This window comes from Centropristis striata, chromosome 18, assembly GCF_030273125.1.
Source record: "Centropristis striata isolate RG_2023a ecotype Rhode Island chromosome 18, C.striata_1.0, whole genome shotgun sequence".
Taxonomy (NCBI): Eukaryota; Metazoa; Chordata; class Actinopteri; order Perciformes; family Serranidae; genus Centropristis; species Centropristis striata.
Genome location: NC_081534.1, coordinates 3,785,818 through 3,802,579, shown reverse-complemented (window position 1 = coordinate 3,802,579; position 16,762 = coordinate 3,785,818). Strand labels below are relative to the sequence as shown.

At 39.4% G+C, this 16,762-nt stretch overlaps 1 protein-coding gene across 1 annotated transcript in view; it reads right to left on the bottom strand.

The window, feature by feature from the left end:
* The window catches only part of syndig1l (synapse differentiation inducing 1-like), a 61,597-nt gene extending 48,228 nt beyond the window's left edge, over window positions 1-13,369 (bottom strand). Inside the window, exons 1-2 of the mRNA XM_059356828.1 lie at window positions 12,966-13,369; window positions 3,325-3,988 (exon numbers count right to left, since the gene is read on the bottom strand). Coding sequence (XP_059212811.1) covers window positions 3,325-3,834 — 510 coding nt within the window. The 5' untranslated portion in view covers window positions 3,835-3,988; window positions 12,966-13,369. The remainder of the gene's footprint in view (window positions 1-3,324; window positions 3,989-12,965) is intronic.
* Window positions 13,370-16,762: the final 3,393 nt, after the last annotated feature.

The window sequence follows — 16,762 nt, the reverse complement described above, 5'->3', positions numbered from 1 at the left end:
TGACTTTTAATTGCCCGTAGGTGTGAATGAGATCGTGAATGGTTGTCTGTCTCTATGTGTCAGCCCTGTGATAGTCTGGAGACCTGTCCAGGGTGAACCCCGCCTCTCACCCAGTGTCGGCTGGGATCGGAGCGCAGATAATCGGTTAAGGATAATGAATGCATGAATAAATGAATGAATGTTTAAACAATGTGTAGGTGAGCCATGATATATAATCGAGAAACAAATTTTCACATGAGATCACATGAATGCAGCACAAACACCCATGAAAAACAATTTGTGTGTTCTGTCCTCTCATAGGAGTATGTTAATAAGTGTTTCAATCTAATCTGTCTAGCTTTGCCTACACTGTAAAAAATAATCTGTTTAATTTACAGTAAAATACCGGCAGCTGTGGTTGCCAGAACTTCACCGTAAAAATGACAGTGAGTGGATTTTCTATTCTAAATTTAAATGTAAATATCAGCAAAAACTGTAATTTAGTCTGAATAATCCTGTTATTTTTAGGGTAATTGTGTCATTCATTCACACATCATGGTATTCCTCCATAAATTTTGCATGCAAATGTTATATTTTACCTAAAACCTGTGTGTTTCTTCCAGTTTATGACAGAAAAAAGTAAAAGTTTTGCGCTATTCTTTGATTTACGGTAATTAAAAGTGTCTAATATGGTGATATACAATTTTTCATTTTATGCCCTATTTCTGATGTATTTGACAGAGTTTTACTGTTATTTCTACAAACCTTTTTTACAGTGTAGTTACGCACTCTAAGGGCAGTTTATTGTGTACATTCCAAAATGTAATATGTTCTTCCTTGGCCTATGCTACAACCCTCTAACAAATGTAATGAAAATTGGACCAGTAGTTTTTTTATAATCCTGCTGACAGACGGACAAAAAACGGACAAACCACACTGAACACATAGCCTCTGTGATAGAAGTAATAATTTATTTAGGCTATTTCCTCTTTGTCATCTGCATATCAATCCTTATCTCTGTTTGTGAGTGAAGTTAGTGAGGAACTGTTTTTTTTTCTTTATTCATGATGTGAAATGCACTCTCTCTGCAGAGCCTCCGGGGCTATATGTACCCATGTCACGTTGCATTTCAGCAGCTACATGTTTATCACAGCAATCCAGGTTAATTCTAGCAGACTTATGGGTGTGTGGCAGTCAGTCCATTCAGTCTATTAGCTCTTGCAAGACACTGGTCGAACTCAACACCCTCTTTCGCCTGTCCAATCCCCTAAATCCTTTAGAGTGCTTTGTGCCATTGGCAGCACCAGTTGAGAGTGAAAATACTGTGGCTAATGCTGTAGTACTGTAGTACCTAATATCCCTTGGTGAGCCAGGCATTGGTGATTTATTATTATCTGACGCTGAAATTTTACTAGAGTTGGGAATTGAGGCCAAGGTCAGTGGATCAAATGGGATTTGTGGTTAGTAAAATGTCAGTCTGATTCAGGCGTGGAGCCCAATCATGTGATGATACAAGTGTACAAATACCACAGGGACACAAGCGTGCTCGCTCTTTCTCTCATTCAGCACAAACACACACAGGTCTACAGGTAGAAGGACACATGAGCCAGAAATGGGCTTTTCATTAAAAACACTGAGATAATACAAATTTCTACCTTAGCTGCCTTAAAATCTCTTTCTAAACTGCAATATCATTCATCTGTATGGATCTCTTTGGAGAGTTTTAGCGTCCTTGATGGTGTATGTACTGTTTTGTTTAGGTGATCAGTTTGTAAAGCGGTCACCCATTGGTCGGAAGGTTGTCGGTTTGGTCCCTTCGTGTCGAAGTGTATGAACATGTGTATGAATGGATGAATGAACGCCTTCTGTAATGTAAAGCATTTTGAGTGGTCACAAAGACTATAAAAGTGCAGACCTTTTAACTTTTATAGCGAAACAAAACTCTAGGTTAGGTGCTACACACAAGTTTTTGACATTAAAATGATCAAATTTGACACTGAATATTACAAAACTAGCTATAAAAAACGTTTTGTTTTAAAAAAAAAATCCAAACTTTGTTAATTTCTTCCACAGCAATAGAATAAAAATAGCACTGGCATTTCCATTTAAATCATAACATATTCTCATGAACAGGTTTGAATTATTTCTAAAATAAAAGTTATAAATGTTAAAGTTATGTGCTCAGTAAAGGCTGGATTTCACTGTCTGCCCATTGGTTCAATTGTTTACACCAGCTATTCTCAACCTTGGGGTCCCGACCCCAATTGGGGTCGCGAGATGATTTCTGGGGGTCATTTTGTGTGTTTTTTTGGTCATTTTGTTTCCTTTTTTTGGTCATTTTGTGTCTTTTTTTTGGTCATTTTGTTTCCTTTTAGGGCCATTTTGTGTCTTTTTTGTGTCAATTTGTGTCTTTTTGTGGTCATTTTTTATCATCTTGTGGTCAATTTGAGTCCCTTTTTGCTTAATTTGATGTCATTTTTTGGTCATTTTGGTCAGATAGATGTTTTAGTTGTTGTCTGCTTTATTATTTGTCCAGAATTCGTCGTATCAACTGAGTTTGTATGATCTGAACTGTGCGTGTGAGATTCTGTTCAGTGAGCGGGGGTCGGGCATGTTTAATTGGGGGTCGCGACTCAAAAAGGTTGAGAACTACTGGTTTACACGGCCATCAGCTTTTCAAAAAATGGTTGCTGGTGCTTCATTTTCCTTGTACTACCAATCCACAGACAGTTACGTCTCTGGATCAATCCATGCACACTTCTGTCACTGGTGGCCAGCAGCATTACTTGGTCTAACCGTTATTCTGGTGGATGACAGCGCGAGCTAGCTAACTAGCCAGCAGTCCCTCTTCAAAGCTGTCAAAACACTTATCCACTCTACACTGTAAAAAATGTTTGTAGAAATGACAGTAAAACACTGTAAAATTGCATCAGAAATGGGGCGTAAAATTAAGAATTGTGTATCACTGTAGTAGACACTTTTAATTACCGTAAATCAAGGAATAGCACAATTTTTACTTTTACTGTCATGAACTGTAGGAACCACACAGTTTTGCTGTAAAAATGTAACAGTTTCATGTAAAGTTAATGGAGAAATGCCATGATGTCACAATGTCACAACTACCCTAAAAATAACGAGAATATTCAGTCTAAATTACAGTTTTTGCTGATATTCACATTTAAATTTACAGTAGAAAACTCACTCACTGTATTTTTCACGGTGAAGTTCTGGCAACCACAGCTGCCGGTAATTTACCGTTAATTTAACAGATTATTTTTTACAGTGTAGTCCTATTCTATATCTGTGCTTTCCTCTTTTATTTCACTCATGCATGTTCTCTCTTACCTCATACTCCACATACTCCTCCTCCTCCACCTCATAGGAAACCGTTTGGATCTTGATGTGCTCGCCGTCTTCCAGCAGCTTTGCCTGGGGGTCCTCGGTGCCGGGCGTCTCCGTCCCCGTCGTGTTGGACGCCTCCTTGGCCTTCTTCTCTGTGAACGTGGTCTCACAGCACTCGCTTTTGTATTCCTTAGCCTTGATGCTGCCGCTGTCCTCCTTGTACAGGATGAAGTTGGGTCTGTAGAAGGCCTCTACCGCCAGATGCAGCGAGGTGGCGTCCAAAAGCTGCTGAGATTTCATCTTCCCGTTGGTATTATAACTACCTCCGCTCACTACGTTGCCGTTATTCACCTTTCCTCCTCCTCCTCCCTCTCCTCCACCTCCTCCTCCAGCAAAGTAATTGATAATGTTTTCCTGATACTGGTTGTTAGGGAAGTCGCCGCCATAACCGTTGACCATGTGCTTACTGTTTTTGTCCAACAGCGGGTTCTGGAGCTCACTCAGATTCTCCATGGCGACGGGTGAAAGTTGATCAGGTGGAGTTTCTCAGTGACGTTAGCTCTTGCAAGGAGATTGGAAAGTAACAGGTGAAATAAGACGCTCCTCAATAGCGTGGGTTGATGTCAGCAAAGGTGTAAATGGCATTCAACATTCAGCAATCTGCGATCTAGAAAGGAAACAAACAGCGACAGGGAGATTTTTTAGATGCAAAATAAAAACTGGAAGGACAATTTTATTTGACATCCAGCAGCAAGTAACACTTTACCAAACACTTGCTCACATTAGATCAAAGTTTAGCTGTCATTCCTTCAGCAGCAACAACTTTTACAGCATCCCGCCTGTCAAACGCAGCACCCTGCAGATGATTCAATTAAGTTTAATTTGCTCCCTAGCTCCAGACACATAAACTCACACACACATACACATACCAGAGTACAACCGCGAGACATCAAAGTGTTGCCATCTAATATAGTATAATTTGATTGTTATCGCACCATTGTTTGGGCCCTATTAGGTGTCATCAGCCTCACTTTCTGATGTGAATCAGTTGAAGCCTTCCTTTACTCGAACGCTCAGCATAATGTAATCTTCCACATTTGTATAAATCTATGGCTAACATTTTGCTGCAATTAGTTTGGCATTGGTTGCAAATTTATAAAGATGATAAAAGTCAAGAAAAAGGTTGAAAATCAAAAGCATCAAAAACACAGTTGGCAGTAAGATGGCCAGTTTTTTAGGGAAAAATCCCTAATGGCCGTACAGATGTGAATCTTTTCAGCAGCTAAACACACAACTGTGAAACTGACTCATTACTGGGTCAATTCTAGTGTCTGAATTTCACCAAGTGAGACTGAGCAAAATCATTTTTTCCACTTGAAAGTTATTGAGTTTGAGCTCAACTATTGGAAATTTCAGTGAGGGAAATCCAGACCACAGTAGTTGAGATAAATGGTTTTCAAAGTAAAATTTTTCAGGTCCATCAACTCAAATTATTGTCAACCTTCAGTATTCAGTAGTTGTGGTAGAAAATGATTGCACTGCATTGTCACAGATTGGTATTTTAACACTTAACTTTAACACTTAAACATTTTAGCACACTAGGCATGCTTTATGTAAGAAAGCTCCGGGTGTCTGTAGGTTCAGATGAAATGAGGACCTTGATGATGTTCTTGACTCCCACGGTGAATAATTCAGCCCAAGGGTTACAGATTCTATGTGATGTTGGGACATAGTGTATAAGCTGAATAAATATGATGTTACTTTAAATGCACAGTGAGTACGTTCTGCTGCTAGTGGTCTCTCAATCAATGCAAACTCGCTTTTGTCATTATGACACATTATGGCGAAAAACAAAGAAGCCTACATTAGCAACCTGTGCCGACTGTGTCATGGCGCTAAATCCAACTTGTTTTGCATGATGATAAGTAGTGTTGTGTAGTATATTTTATGTTACAAGTGGTATATTCTATTGTTACTTTTAACGTAATTCTTCTGCTTTAGTTAAAGGCTCCAGTCTGACCTCCTGTCCAGTTTAAACCAGGAATAACGTGCTATAAGGCTCTGGGATTTGTCAGATATTAGAGGTGTTTGGGAGCATAATTTAAACAGTATGAGTAGTAGCAGAGTGCGCATGCACGGAAAGCGTGCCCCATATGTTAACTGTGGGCTGTCACAATTCTGATTTACAGAATAGTTAAATACGCCCTGACACAGAGAGAAAAACTCAGAGCGGACACAGGGCTTTATTGGAGACGGGACACCTTTTTTCAGCAGCCCTTAAGATTGGACAAGTGTTCTCCCCGCTGAATCTAGGCAAATTGATGTCTAATAATAAAGAAAACGAAAAGGAACATCGACGTGATCTTTATTTCTGCTAGTTTAACTAAACGTCTTTAGTTTAAATTTCTGAAGCTCAAACGCAGGTCTCTACTGGACTGCTATGTTCCAAAATTACATTAAATTATTGAAAAATTATACTATAGTGTATAGTACAGTGGAGATTATCCAAAAGTTTTCCACAGCAGTAGTGATTAATTTTCTGTTGCTGATAGGATTAACATCTTTCTGGCGGTTATTTGCTTCCATACATTCCCACTCTGATACATCGCCTTGCTAAGATTAAATTATCAATAAAAAATTTTGTCTGTTAACCACTAAGCTGATGAGCTCAGGGTCTTAAATGTTTCAATATAATGTCAGAACATTACAAAAAGATGTTGACACCCTTTCAGAGTTCATAAGTAAGCCACCACTGATCTTTTTAATACTAATGCCAACTATACAGCAGAATGCTAATGTTTGCTCTGGGTGTCTGGGCCACAGAGGACACCCTGTGGTGCTTGCCACCTTATTAATAGCCTTAAATCAGCTCTAAAACAATGTATTTCTATATTTAACTATCACAAGTATAAAAAGTAAATTATATTCCCCTCCCTGCTTTTTTTCCACGCTGCAAAAAAATAACCCAGAGTTCTCTGCTTCTCAGCTGTCACCCTTAACCTTTGTCTGATTAATCTGCGTTTAAAATAGAAATGCCAAAAGCAGATTATTTCTTGGGGTCCTGACCCCAATCGAGCATTTCTGGCTCACTGCACTATTTCTAAATGCTTAAAGAGAGGGTATTTCCAATTGAACACAACAAGATTACACATAATGCCAAATAGCATTGTGGATATGGATAATAGCTTGTTGGTGCACAGGTTAATAACTTATACATTAATCGTTTCGTGGACGATCATATATTTCCTTTATCCTTTTGGTTAATCATGGTCTGAAACCTCTGCTGATTTATATTCAGCGAACAAAATATTCATCTTTATTTTGTTTAACCTTTACATTCTGTGTCATATATTAATTTAAAAAGAACCGACAACCAATATATGTGGTTTTCCACAAGAGGGTTGGGACAAGTAATGAAAATATCAAGATCTGTCCTCCTTATTTCAACTTATTATGCTTCATATTATGGGATGTAATGGAACTGTACCCTTGTATAGCCTCCCAGCAGGCAGATGAAAGATACTGACTGCGATAACCTGCAATGTGTTTCAATCCCACTCTTTTTTTGTATGCAGCACTGTCTGTCATACAAAGATTAACCCTCTTTTAATCTATCACTTACAGTGTAATCATCACCTCTTCTTAGATTGCATTTCAGATTTATGTTGCAGTTCTTTTATTCTCTCTAAATCTCTCTTTCGCCCCCACATTTCCCCAAACGTCAGGTTTTTTTGTTTGGTGTACTTTTCATGTTTTCTGCCCCATGAATAAAACACAAGCCCCATGCTCCCAGGCTTCCTGAAGCTCAGTAAGCACCGGACAACCGACAAAGTTTTCATGGTTCCTCCCTGTTGGACCTCCTGCGTCTGAATGTGCTGACATTGTTGTTCCACACCAGTGCGCCCTTTGGTCCACATATAGCTCCAGGGATCGCACACTCATGCAGTTCTTGAGTCAGTTGAGTGAAAGTACGTGTACTGTATGAATGTTATGAAGAAGTTCTCATAAAAAAATTAAAGATGAGCATTTGCTGAGGTTGCATACTCTGCATGCAGGTTCACGCCCCGTGGTGGCATCTGCCTTGTTAATGTGTCCTTAAATTACCCATGATATGCTGCTGTATTGGCTGAGTTGGCTGGTAATGTCCTATGTATTTTCCTAATTATTTTTCTTGACCTCAAAGCATGACAGCTTCCTAAAAGTGAAGCCAATACATCTGGATCGCCCCCTGGTGGCTGGCTGCAGTACAGACAGATGCCACATGAGACAGGTTAAAAACTGTAAATGTAATAATGTATTCATCCCAACAATGGTTACAGTTGTTTTTGTATTTGTTGGATGATTTTGCTTTTAATTACTTATTTGATGCTATAAAATGAGAGTGTAACATCATGATTGACAGGTGTAATTGGTTTACAATGTGTTGGGCGGTTGAATGGGCGGGATCTCGACACTGCAGCTCTACTACAACTGCAGAGACTCCAAATGTGCATGATGGCAACTCTGAATCTGCAATATTTTGACTTCACTTTCATACAGTGGGATGTTATGGTGATGCTTCGTCCATTCTTTATACAGTCTGTGGCCCACAACAGGACACATTGTGCTCTATTTATATGAACCCAGTGATGCAGGAAGATTGCAGTCAGGTGAATCTATTTAAGTATATCTGGAACATGCCAAACTTACTTTAGGTTATTTTGACTCAATATGTCAAAGTGTCTGCAACACACCTGTTGATGTGTGTAAGAAACTGTGTAGAAAAATTAATCAAACCAACATGTTTAATGTGTATTTTAGCACTGATCTGTTGTTGATTTTACCACATTCTGGTGCTAGTTGCACAAAATGTAACCAGTGGATCTGCTGTATGTTGCTTCATAGTGCGCAACATCACTCCAGTTACTGCTGCCTTCAGATAATAGTAATAGCCTGATTGAAAAAATGCACCAACTTCACTGATAAAGCCAATTCCAAATTAACTAAAACATTTGGCAGCCCTGATAAATGTCAAATGTATGCAAAATATGCAAGTCAATGGTGCGTAACTTTAAATGTTGCTGATGCAATAAATTGTTGCATTATCTCCTTTCCTTTGGAAAAGAATGGCCCATTGTACACTACGCTAAAGGAGATATGACAGGAAGCAATGAAGCACATTTGCTTACCATTTAGAGAATTCGACCAGCTGTCACTTAGATACTTCCGGGTCATTTCACTCAACCTCCCTTTGACCACAGCCCTGGTTGGGCTTTACGAATAATCAAAACTGAACCACATTTTTAATTTGTACTGCTTTCTACTCATTGGTTCCAACTCTGTGTCAAAGGCAGCTTTTATATAACACACCCTTGTGAGTTTTTAGGATGTCAGAAAGCATATTTTTCAAATCAGAGGATAGCCACTTTAGTTGAAGGGGCTACAAATAGCGTTTTAACATCAATAAAACACTACAGCATTAATACTGAGGCTCCGCTGCGATTACTATAATGAAATGAGACAGCCTGCGAGAGGACAAGCTACTTCCACACGGTTTAGTGTTGATGGTGGGATTTTGCAGCTCAGACATATTGCCTCAGCAGCACAAAACAGGATGTTGCTCTTCCAAAAAACGGATAAATATTTCAGAGTTCTTCACAATGGCAGACGGCAGAGACAAAAATGACCATTTTGTTTTCTCTCCAGCAAGTGAAGGGCATCACAAACAGATCAATGCTAATGAACTCACTCTCTCTGACGTGGAACCAGATCCAATGGCTGTCATGCATAGAGCCATAATAAGTGTTCTTCCAAGTACTTCCCAGTTTCTGCCACTGTAACACTTCTGCTCTGCACAAAGACTACAAGCTGACAGCGGATTACTTCTCGTGTCATTACTTAGGGGTGCTCTGAGAAATCTTTTTTGGTGTTGCCATGCTTCCAAATACTGCCGCGTTGTTAGTGCAGAGAGGGGCTTGAGCAAATGGGAATTTAAGTGTGAATAAGCTATTTTAGTGAGCAATGTAGGACACCTCCGAATCAGTGGAGAGTCATAGAAATAATCTGCGTGTTTATGTGCGCGCACATTTTGTTTGTGGGCGTTTGTGTTTTGTGCATGGACGGCTGTGAGTAAATATACGTGCGTACGAGTGGGTGGAGGTGTTTGAGAGAGAAACAAAAGAGACAGAGAGAGAAGAGAGAGATCATACTTATATGCGATTCTCTGGCTGAGTGCTTTTGGGAATGTTGGTAGACAGCAGCAGCTGGGGGGTATAAAGAGCTGGGAGGTACAGCTGAAAGCGAATGAGGCAGAGCAAACGCTGTGTGCGAGGAAAACAATCCAGCATGACAGAGATGGCACAGGCACGGGCCTGTGTGCTGCAGTGCTGCTGTGTGTGAGCGAGCCCAGAGGTGTCTGACAAGGGGCTAATAGATTAGAGAACAACCTGTAAGCATCCAGGTGAATGAGACCGTGGCATTGCTAACATGCCAGCCACGCTGATACGTCCGCTGCGCTTCAACCCCATTAGACTCCAGTCAGCACACTTTATTTCCCTGTGTCAGCCCCGTTGCCAATCAACCCCAGACCTCTGACCCTGAAGCGGGGAGTGGGTTTTATCAGACGGGCCTGGAGGCCAGCGTGGCGAGATGCAGCTGAATACCAATGTGTCTTATCTGCCGGCCATGTTTACCAAGCCATTCCATCCAGCCTGTGTCTCTAACAGCTTTTTTCCTGGATACCGCATGTTGAGATCTGCTCACTGCACTCGACAACAACAACTTCATCTTTCTGTAATTTCATTTTGGAAGCTGTGGCTGGCGTATAATGTGCATAATAAGGTAACGCCAGGTAGTTATTGATGATCGCACATCGGGAGAGCTCATTGCGGAAAATACATCCCAGAGCACATTCATCAGTGAACCTTACTCTCTGGCCTCAGCACATGAAAGTCCAACCGACAGATTAAGCAACAGAAAGGGATGAAGTGAGTAATGGGCTTATAACCGTGTTGACTGATCCTTTTACGAACTATTATCATCAAAGGAGACTGTGTAAAATGTCATAATCCACTTGAAATTAATCTGAATCCTATTCCTGTGTCAGCAGCCACTGCTGATAGTCTGTCCCCTCCGTCTACACATCTATCTGCAGAGCTGATAAAACATTAAACCCTTAGCAAGGAACCCTCTACAGAGGACTCCTCTGGACCCTTGTCTCCTGTTGTGCACCGCCACACTCTTATCACTTGGCTTAGTGTTTTTTTACACACCTCCATCAGATGATTAAAAGCGTTCCTTGATGTGTAAATCCTCCTTTGAAAATCTCAGCCACATGTGTTTGAATAATTAAATGGGACTTTTGCAGTCAATAGCAGCCACGTACACTGTTGCTCCAGTGGTTTGTTGTTAGTGAGATGCAGGCTCTGATAGGTTGTCTTCGTTGCCTATTGATCATGTTCTCCATGAGCTGATGGAGGACGAGCAAGTTGTTTCTATTTCTGTTTCTGTTTATAGATGGATGGATGGACGGACGGATGGATGATGGATGGATGGATGGAGATAGATAGATAGATAGAGCTCAATTCAAAACTTAACTTAATGCTGTCAAATTTAGCATCCAAACCACCAATATGCTGCACAGTGTGTAATGTATAATGGTAAATAAATCTACATTTGGTTATAGATTATGCTTTCCATAATGCTAGGAAAATACTTGCACATTATTCCCATTATTTCGCAAAATGTGGTTATTGTTTTGTATGTAGACTAGCTATAAAGTGGATTATTTGTGACAGACAGACAGACAGACAGAGACAGACAGATAGACAGAGAGATAGATAGACAGATAGATAGATAGATAGATAGATAGATAGATAGATAGATAGATAGATAGATAGATAGATAGATAGATAGATAGATAGATAGATAGATAGATAGATAGATAGATAGATAGATAGATAGATAGATGGATGGATGGATGGATGGATAGATGGATAGATGTTTGAATTCCTTCACTTTTCATTGTTTTTGGAGGTTTTTTAGCAGGAGCCCAATTATCAGCGGAGTTCTCTCTCCAAAACAAACTGACCAGGTGATTAAACTTGGTAAAAAACTGACCAGGTGGGGTTAAACACTGAATAAAGCAGTTTCATGTTAAAAATCTATGTTTCTCTGATGCTATTTGACACATCAGCAGATGGCCTGCCAATGTTTTCTCAGCTTTTTCTCTGATACCTCAAGATCTAGTTCAGGATGTTTTTACCTGGAGCCAAACTATCAGCAGGGGTCTCTTCCTCTCCAAGACAAACTGACCAAGTGATTAAACTTGGTAAAAACGCTCAAAAAAGCAGTTTCACCTTAAAAATCTGTGTTTCTACCAGTCTCTTTGGTAAACCTGCAGAGGGACTGCAGGCCAAGCTGCCACTAACGTTTGCTCAGCTTGTTTCTCTGATAATTTAACATCCAATCATCCGATGACTGAAATCATTCATCTGTTTAAATTATATTGTTAAAAATTACCAAGTGTGTCATTAAAGTGTGGCTTTGAACTGGATTGAAAGTCAATTTCTGACAGCTTCCGGCAGACAATTAAAATAATGACGCATGACAGATCATGTCCTTGATTCCAATTACAGACCTGAACATTGTTGGGGACATTGGGATAATTTAAGTACACAACTCAACAAAATGTATGATAGGTCTGATCAATTTTAGACATTTTAATGCAGAAAGGTTACATATTATGCTGTCGGACAAAATGAATGAGTAGTCGATTGAGTCTGAAAGAAAAGAAAAGCTGAAGCCATTAGTAGAAAACCAGTTACTTTCTGGCTCAGGCTTTACAATCGGTTAGGACTGCAGTTCAAGCAGTGATCAGACCTGACATCGCCTTTGCCGTCCCAATTGTTGCAGACACCAGGGGTAGATCAGAGGGAGAAGGTTCGGAATTGATAGCTCTGTGTGTGTGTGTGTGTGTGTGTGTGTGTTAGAGATAGAGAAAGGGCATAAGCTCCTTGCTGCGTGCCTCTTTATTTTTGCCCAAGCTGCTAAATCTTGGCTGCAACATTTATCCCTTTTATCACCTTACACAACAACTTACTGCATGCATAACATGAAGATGATAATAATAAAAAAATATTACAGGGAAATAATAATAATATCATCCTGCATGTACACACTGAACCACTCCTTTTCACACTCTTGGCTTTTTTTTCTTGGCTGTCTTTGTTTACAGGGTGAGAATATTCTTAAACGCACTCTCTGACCAAGAACTCTCACTAATCTCCACACGAGGCTTTATTACAGTACAGAGCCACAGAGTGACTTGATGACTTCATGCCAAAAGCATATCTCATATCATAACACATCCAAAGACAAGATGATGGTATTTATGCTCCAGCAGGCGCAGGTGGAAAGTGTGTGCAGAGTTCTTTATCAACATCTTCCATCACAACACACACTGCGCTGCGACACTTATTTCTAATAAAAACACTGACAGAAGAACATGTGCGTAAATGTGAAACCATAATTTGCGTAAAGACAATTTACTCACCAGCATTAGACAAATATAATGACACGTTTTTTGGCTTTGAAACAGATCATAACGTGTGCTATTTAAAGCAAACTAAAAAATCTGACCAGTTTTGATGAATTAATGTCCTTACCTTTGAGTTCTTGACAATCCAAATATTGTTTGGAGGATGCAAACACTCGCTTGTTTCCGCCTGTACATTATGGCTGGGGTGCTGACGGTGTCGCCCAAGGAAAAAGACATTTCTCAGACTTTCTCATTTGAAAGAAATAGCCAATCATTTCTGGGCTGAACAGGTCTCCGCTCGGCAAAAAAAACGCCGCCGTCACAGTCTCGTTATCGCTCTCTCTCTCTATTTCTTTCCTCTAGTGAGATGAAGGTCTCCCTTTCCAATAAAGCGTTTACCTTGAGAGCCGACTGGAATGTCGGAAAGTTAAAACCCCTTCTGTGGGAGAGGGAGAGAGATGGATCCTGGCGCGGGGAGGTTCAGAGAGGCAGGCGCGGTTGGAGAGAGGAGGAGAGTCCGATACGCTTCGCAGTGCGCGCACAGAGAGCAGCGTCCACCCGCCCTGCATGCATGCGCTCACTTTCACTCAGTACTTGCAATGTGCGAGCAACGTTTTTTCTCCCTGCAAATCAGCACCAGATAGTATGTACAGCATTCAAAGCCCCGTCTTTACAAATATTTTACCCCTTAAATGAGTTATTGGACCAATACAGTAGGAGCTGCTATTTGGAAACTATATATATATTCAACAAAACATGATTATTACCACATAGGTTTCATTAAACTTGACTAGGATTATGATTGTGGATTGAAAAAATGGCAAAGTATTGTCCAGACAGCAATAAAAAGAAAGCCACAGTAGGTATGTTGATGGGTGAAGGTATAGTATGTCCAAAGATGTGTAAAATAAACAACAATTTAGTATGTCCAAAAATAAAAATAAAAAACAGTATATATGGAAATTTAAAAAGTCATACTGTAGTATGGCAAAAAATATGTTATGGTATGTTGATGAATGTTATGGTACAGTATGTCCAAAAATGTAAAAAGAGCTCACAGCTTTGCACACACACACACACACACACACACAAACACACACACACACACACACACACACAGCGAGCAGTGAGCAGTGAATTTGTCCTCTGCATTCAACCCATCCTTTGTACACACCAGTGAACACACCATGCCTAGGAGCAGTGGGCAGCACATATCTGTGCCCGGGGAGCAGTGGGGGGGCCTTGCTCAAGGGCACCTAAGTCCTTGATCCTTGATCTGTCAGTCCTAAGGATTCAAACCTGCGACCCTCCGGTTACAAGTCCTATTCCCAACCTCTATGCCATGGACTGTCCTGTATTCATGTGTAATATGTCCAATACTACAAAAAATAGCATAGTATACTCTGTAAAAATGCCAAAATATAGTATGCCGAAATTAAAAAGTCAAAGACTGGTGATTGTCTTGTTTGTTGAAATAAACCATAAAAAGACCACAGTATAGTATGTTGAAAAATCTTTTAAAAAATAAGATCATATTGTAGTATGTCCAAAAAGGCAAAAAAAAAAGCCTTGGCATTTTATGTTGATGACTGCAATAGTATGGTATATCTGAAAATGTAAAATAAATAAATACAATAATATAGTATGTCTATGCTTTCTTGTTTCAGGTTTGAATACATCATGGGGCTGTGGTCCCTGTTGGCCGATGTGGTCACACAAGACCCTGTCTTACCACTATTAATACTATCATCGATAAAGTGGATCGTGGTTGGGTCCGGACCAGGCGGCAACCTCCGGGTCTAAGGAGGGAGGCTAACCAGGAAGTGCCTTAAGCTGCATTCTACCGAAATTTCCAGCAGGCAGCGCTAAGTTTGGCTGCAAAAAAGTTCTGTCCATTAATTTCAGTGCAAAATGAGAAAACTTCTCACTTGATTTATTACCTCAGAATTTTTTTTTAGTGCAACATCATAGTCTCAATCGCTAGTAAAAAATCTTCTTCAAGACAATTTGATGTTAGTAGTGTAAATAATGGCCCCGTTTAGAAGAAAATAGAAGATAAAGAATCGTATGATTTGGGGCGGGGCTACCTTTGATTGACAGGTCACTAACAAGGCAAGCCGTCATCAGGAGAGAAGCAGAACAATGCGTATCCACGGCAACGTGTCAATAAAGTTATATATAACGTTATATACATATAAAAAAGGACGTTTAGCGGTTTGGTCTCATAACTTTGACCCTTTCACTGTATTTTCACTTAATGACAGTTTATTTGAACGTTTTGTCCAGTAAAAATGTCTTGTTCAGCGTTTGGTTGGACTAACAGACACTCCAAGGAGTCGCTGTTTAGTTTTCTGAGGTCAGTAACGAACATTTTGTTTTTTGCTAGCCAAAACAAACATCCCAGTTAATGCTAGCATGAATTAGGGTTGAGGTGTAGAGAGGCTGTAGTCAGTGATCAGATCCCTCTCGCTCCTCCACAGTCCAAATATGGTCTGCACCCCGTATCGGAAACAAAATGGCGACACAAGATGGCGACGAGTGTCACTCTGAACTCGGTGCCTCAAACGGGCAGTCCACCAATGACTACATCCTTTATTAATACATACTATGGTCCTGCTGTGGTCCTGCATCAGTATTAGTCAAATTTCTTATTGTCATCACAACTCCTACAGGCACTTCTGCTATCATGTTATATTGCTGCTGCTATTACTGCTACCACTGATGTTATTTTTGTTATTGTTATTTGATCCTGTTGACCAGCACCATAACCATTATCATTAGTCACAGACATCATTATAATTTTAGTCTCTTATTGCTGCCATTACTAACCTTTGTATCTCTCTCTCTCTCTCTCTTAACCAGCCCTCTCTATCCACCCTCCCTCTCCCCACTCACATTCTGTCTATTGTAATTTACTATGTTGATTGGTTTTCTACAAATAACATCTGTCCATCCTGGGAAGGGGAACCTCCTCTTTTGCTCTCCCATTTTCTCCCATTTTCCCCTGTTAAAGGGACATTTTTTTGTCCAATTATTGGACATCCAATAATATGGTGTTTTTCTGTCATTTATAGACACACTATACAACAAATATCTATCAATACAATCTAAGAAAGTAATTTCAGCATTTCAGCCATTTTTTTAACTTGACCATGTTTGACAAAAATCAACATAGTATGACTTTATTTTTGTCCAATTTTTGGACAACCCATAATAAGGTATTTGTCTAGAATTTGTGGACAAACTTTACAACTAATGTGTATCAACACACTATAAATGTAATTTTTAGGCATTTTAAAATTTGACCATTTTTGACAAAAATCGACATGACTTTTATTTTCTCTAATTCTTGGACATCCCATAATATGGTATTTTTCTGTCATTTATAGACAAACTGTACAACTAATACCTACCAACAGATTATACATAATAAAGTCACTTTTAGCATTTTGAGGCATTTTAAAATTTGACAATTTTTGACAAAAATTAACATAGTATAGTATGACTTTTTGTCCAATTATTGGACATCCCATGGTGTTTTCTGTCTGTTTATAGACACAGGAAACAACTAATCTATCAACAGACTAATATAAAGTCATTTTAAGCAATTTTAGACATTTTAAAATTTGACAATTTTCAACAAAAATCAACAGACTATAGTATGACTTTTATTTTTTCACATTTTTGGACGTCCCATAATATGGTATTGGTCTGTAATTTATGGACAGACTATACAAGTAATATGTATCAACAGGCTATAATAAAGTAATTTTTAGCATATTTTAATCATTTAAAATTTGACCATTTTTGACAAAAATCAATATTCTATATAGCATGACTTTTATTTTGGTCCAATTATTGGACATTCTATAATATAGTGTTTTCTCTGTCATTTATAGACACACTATACAACTAATATCTATC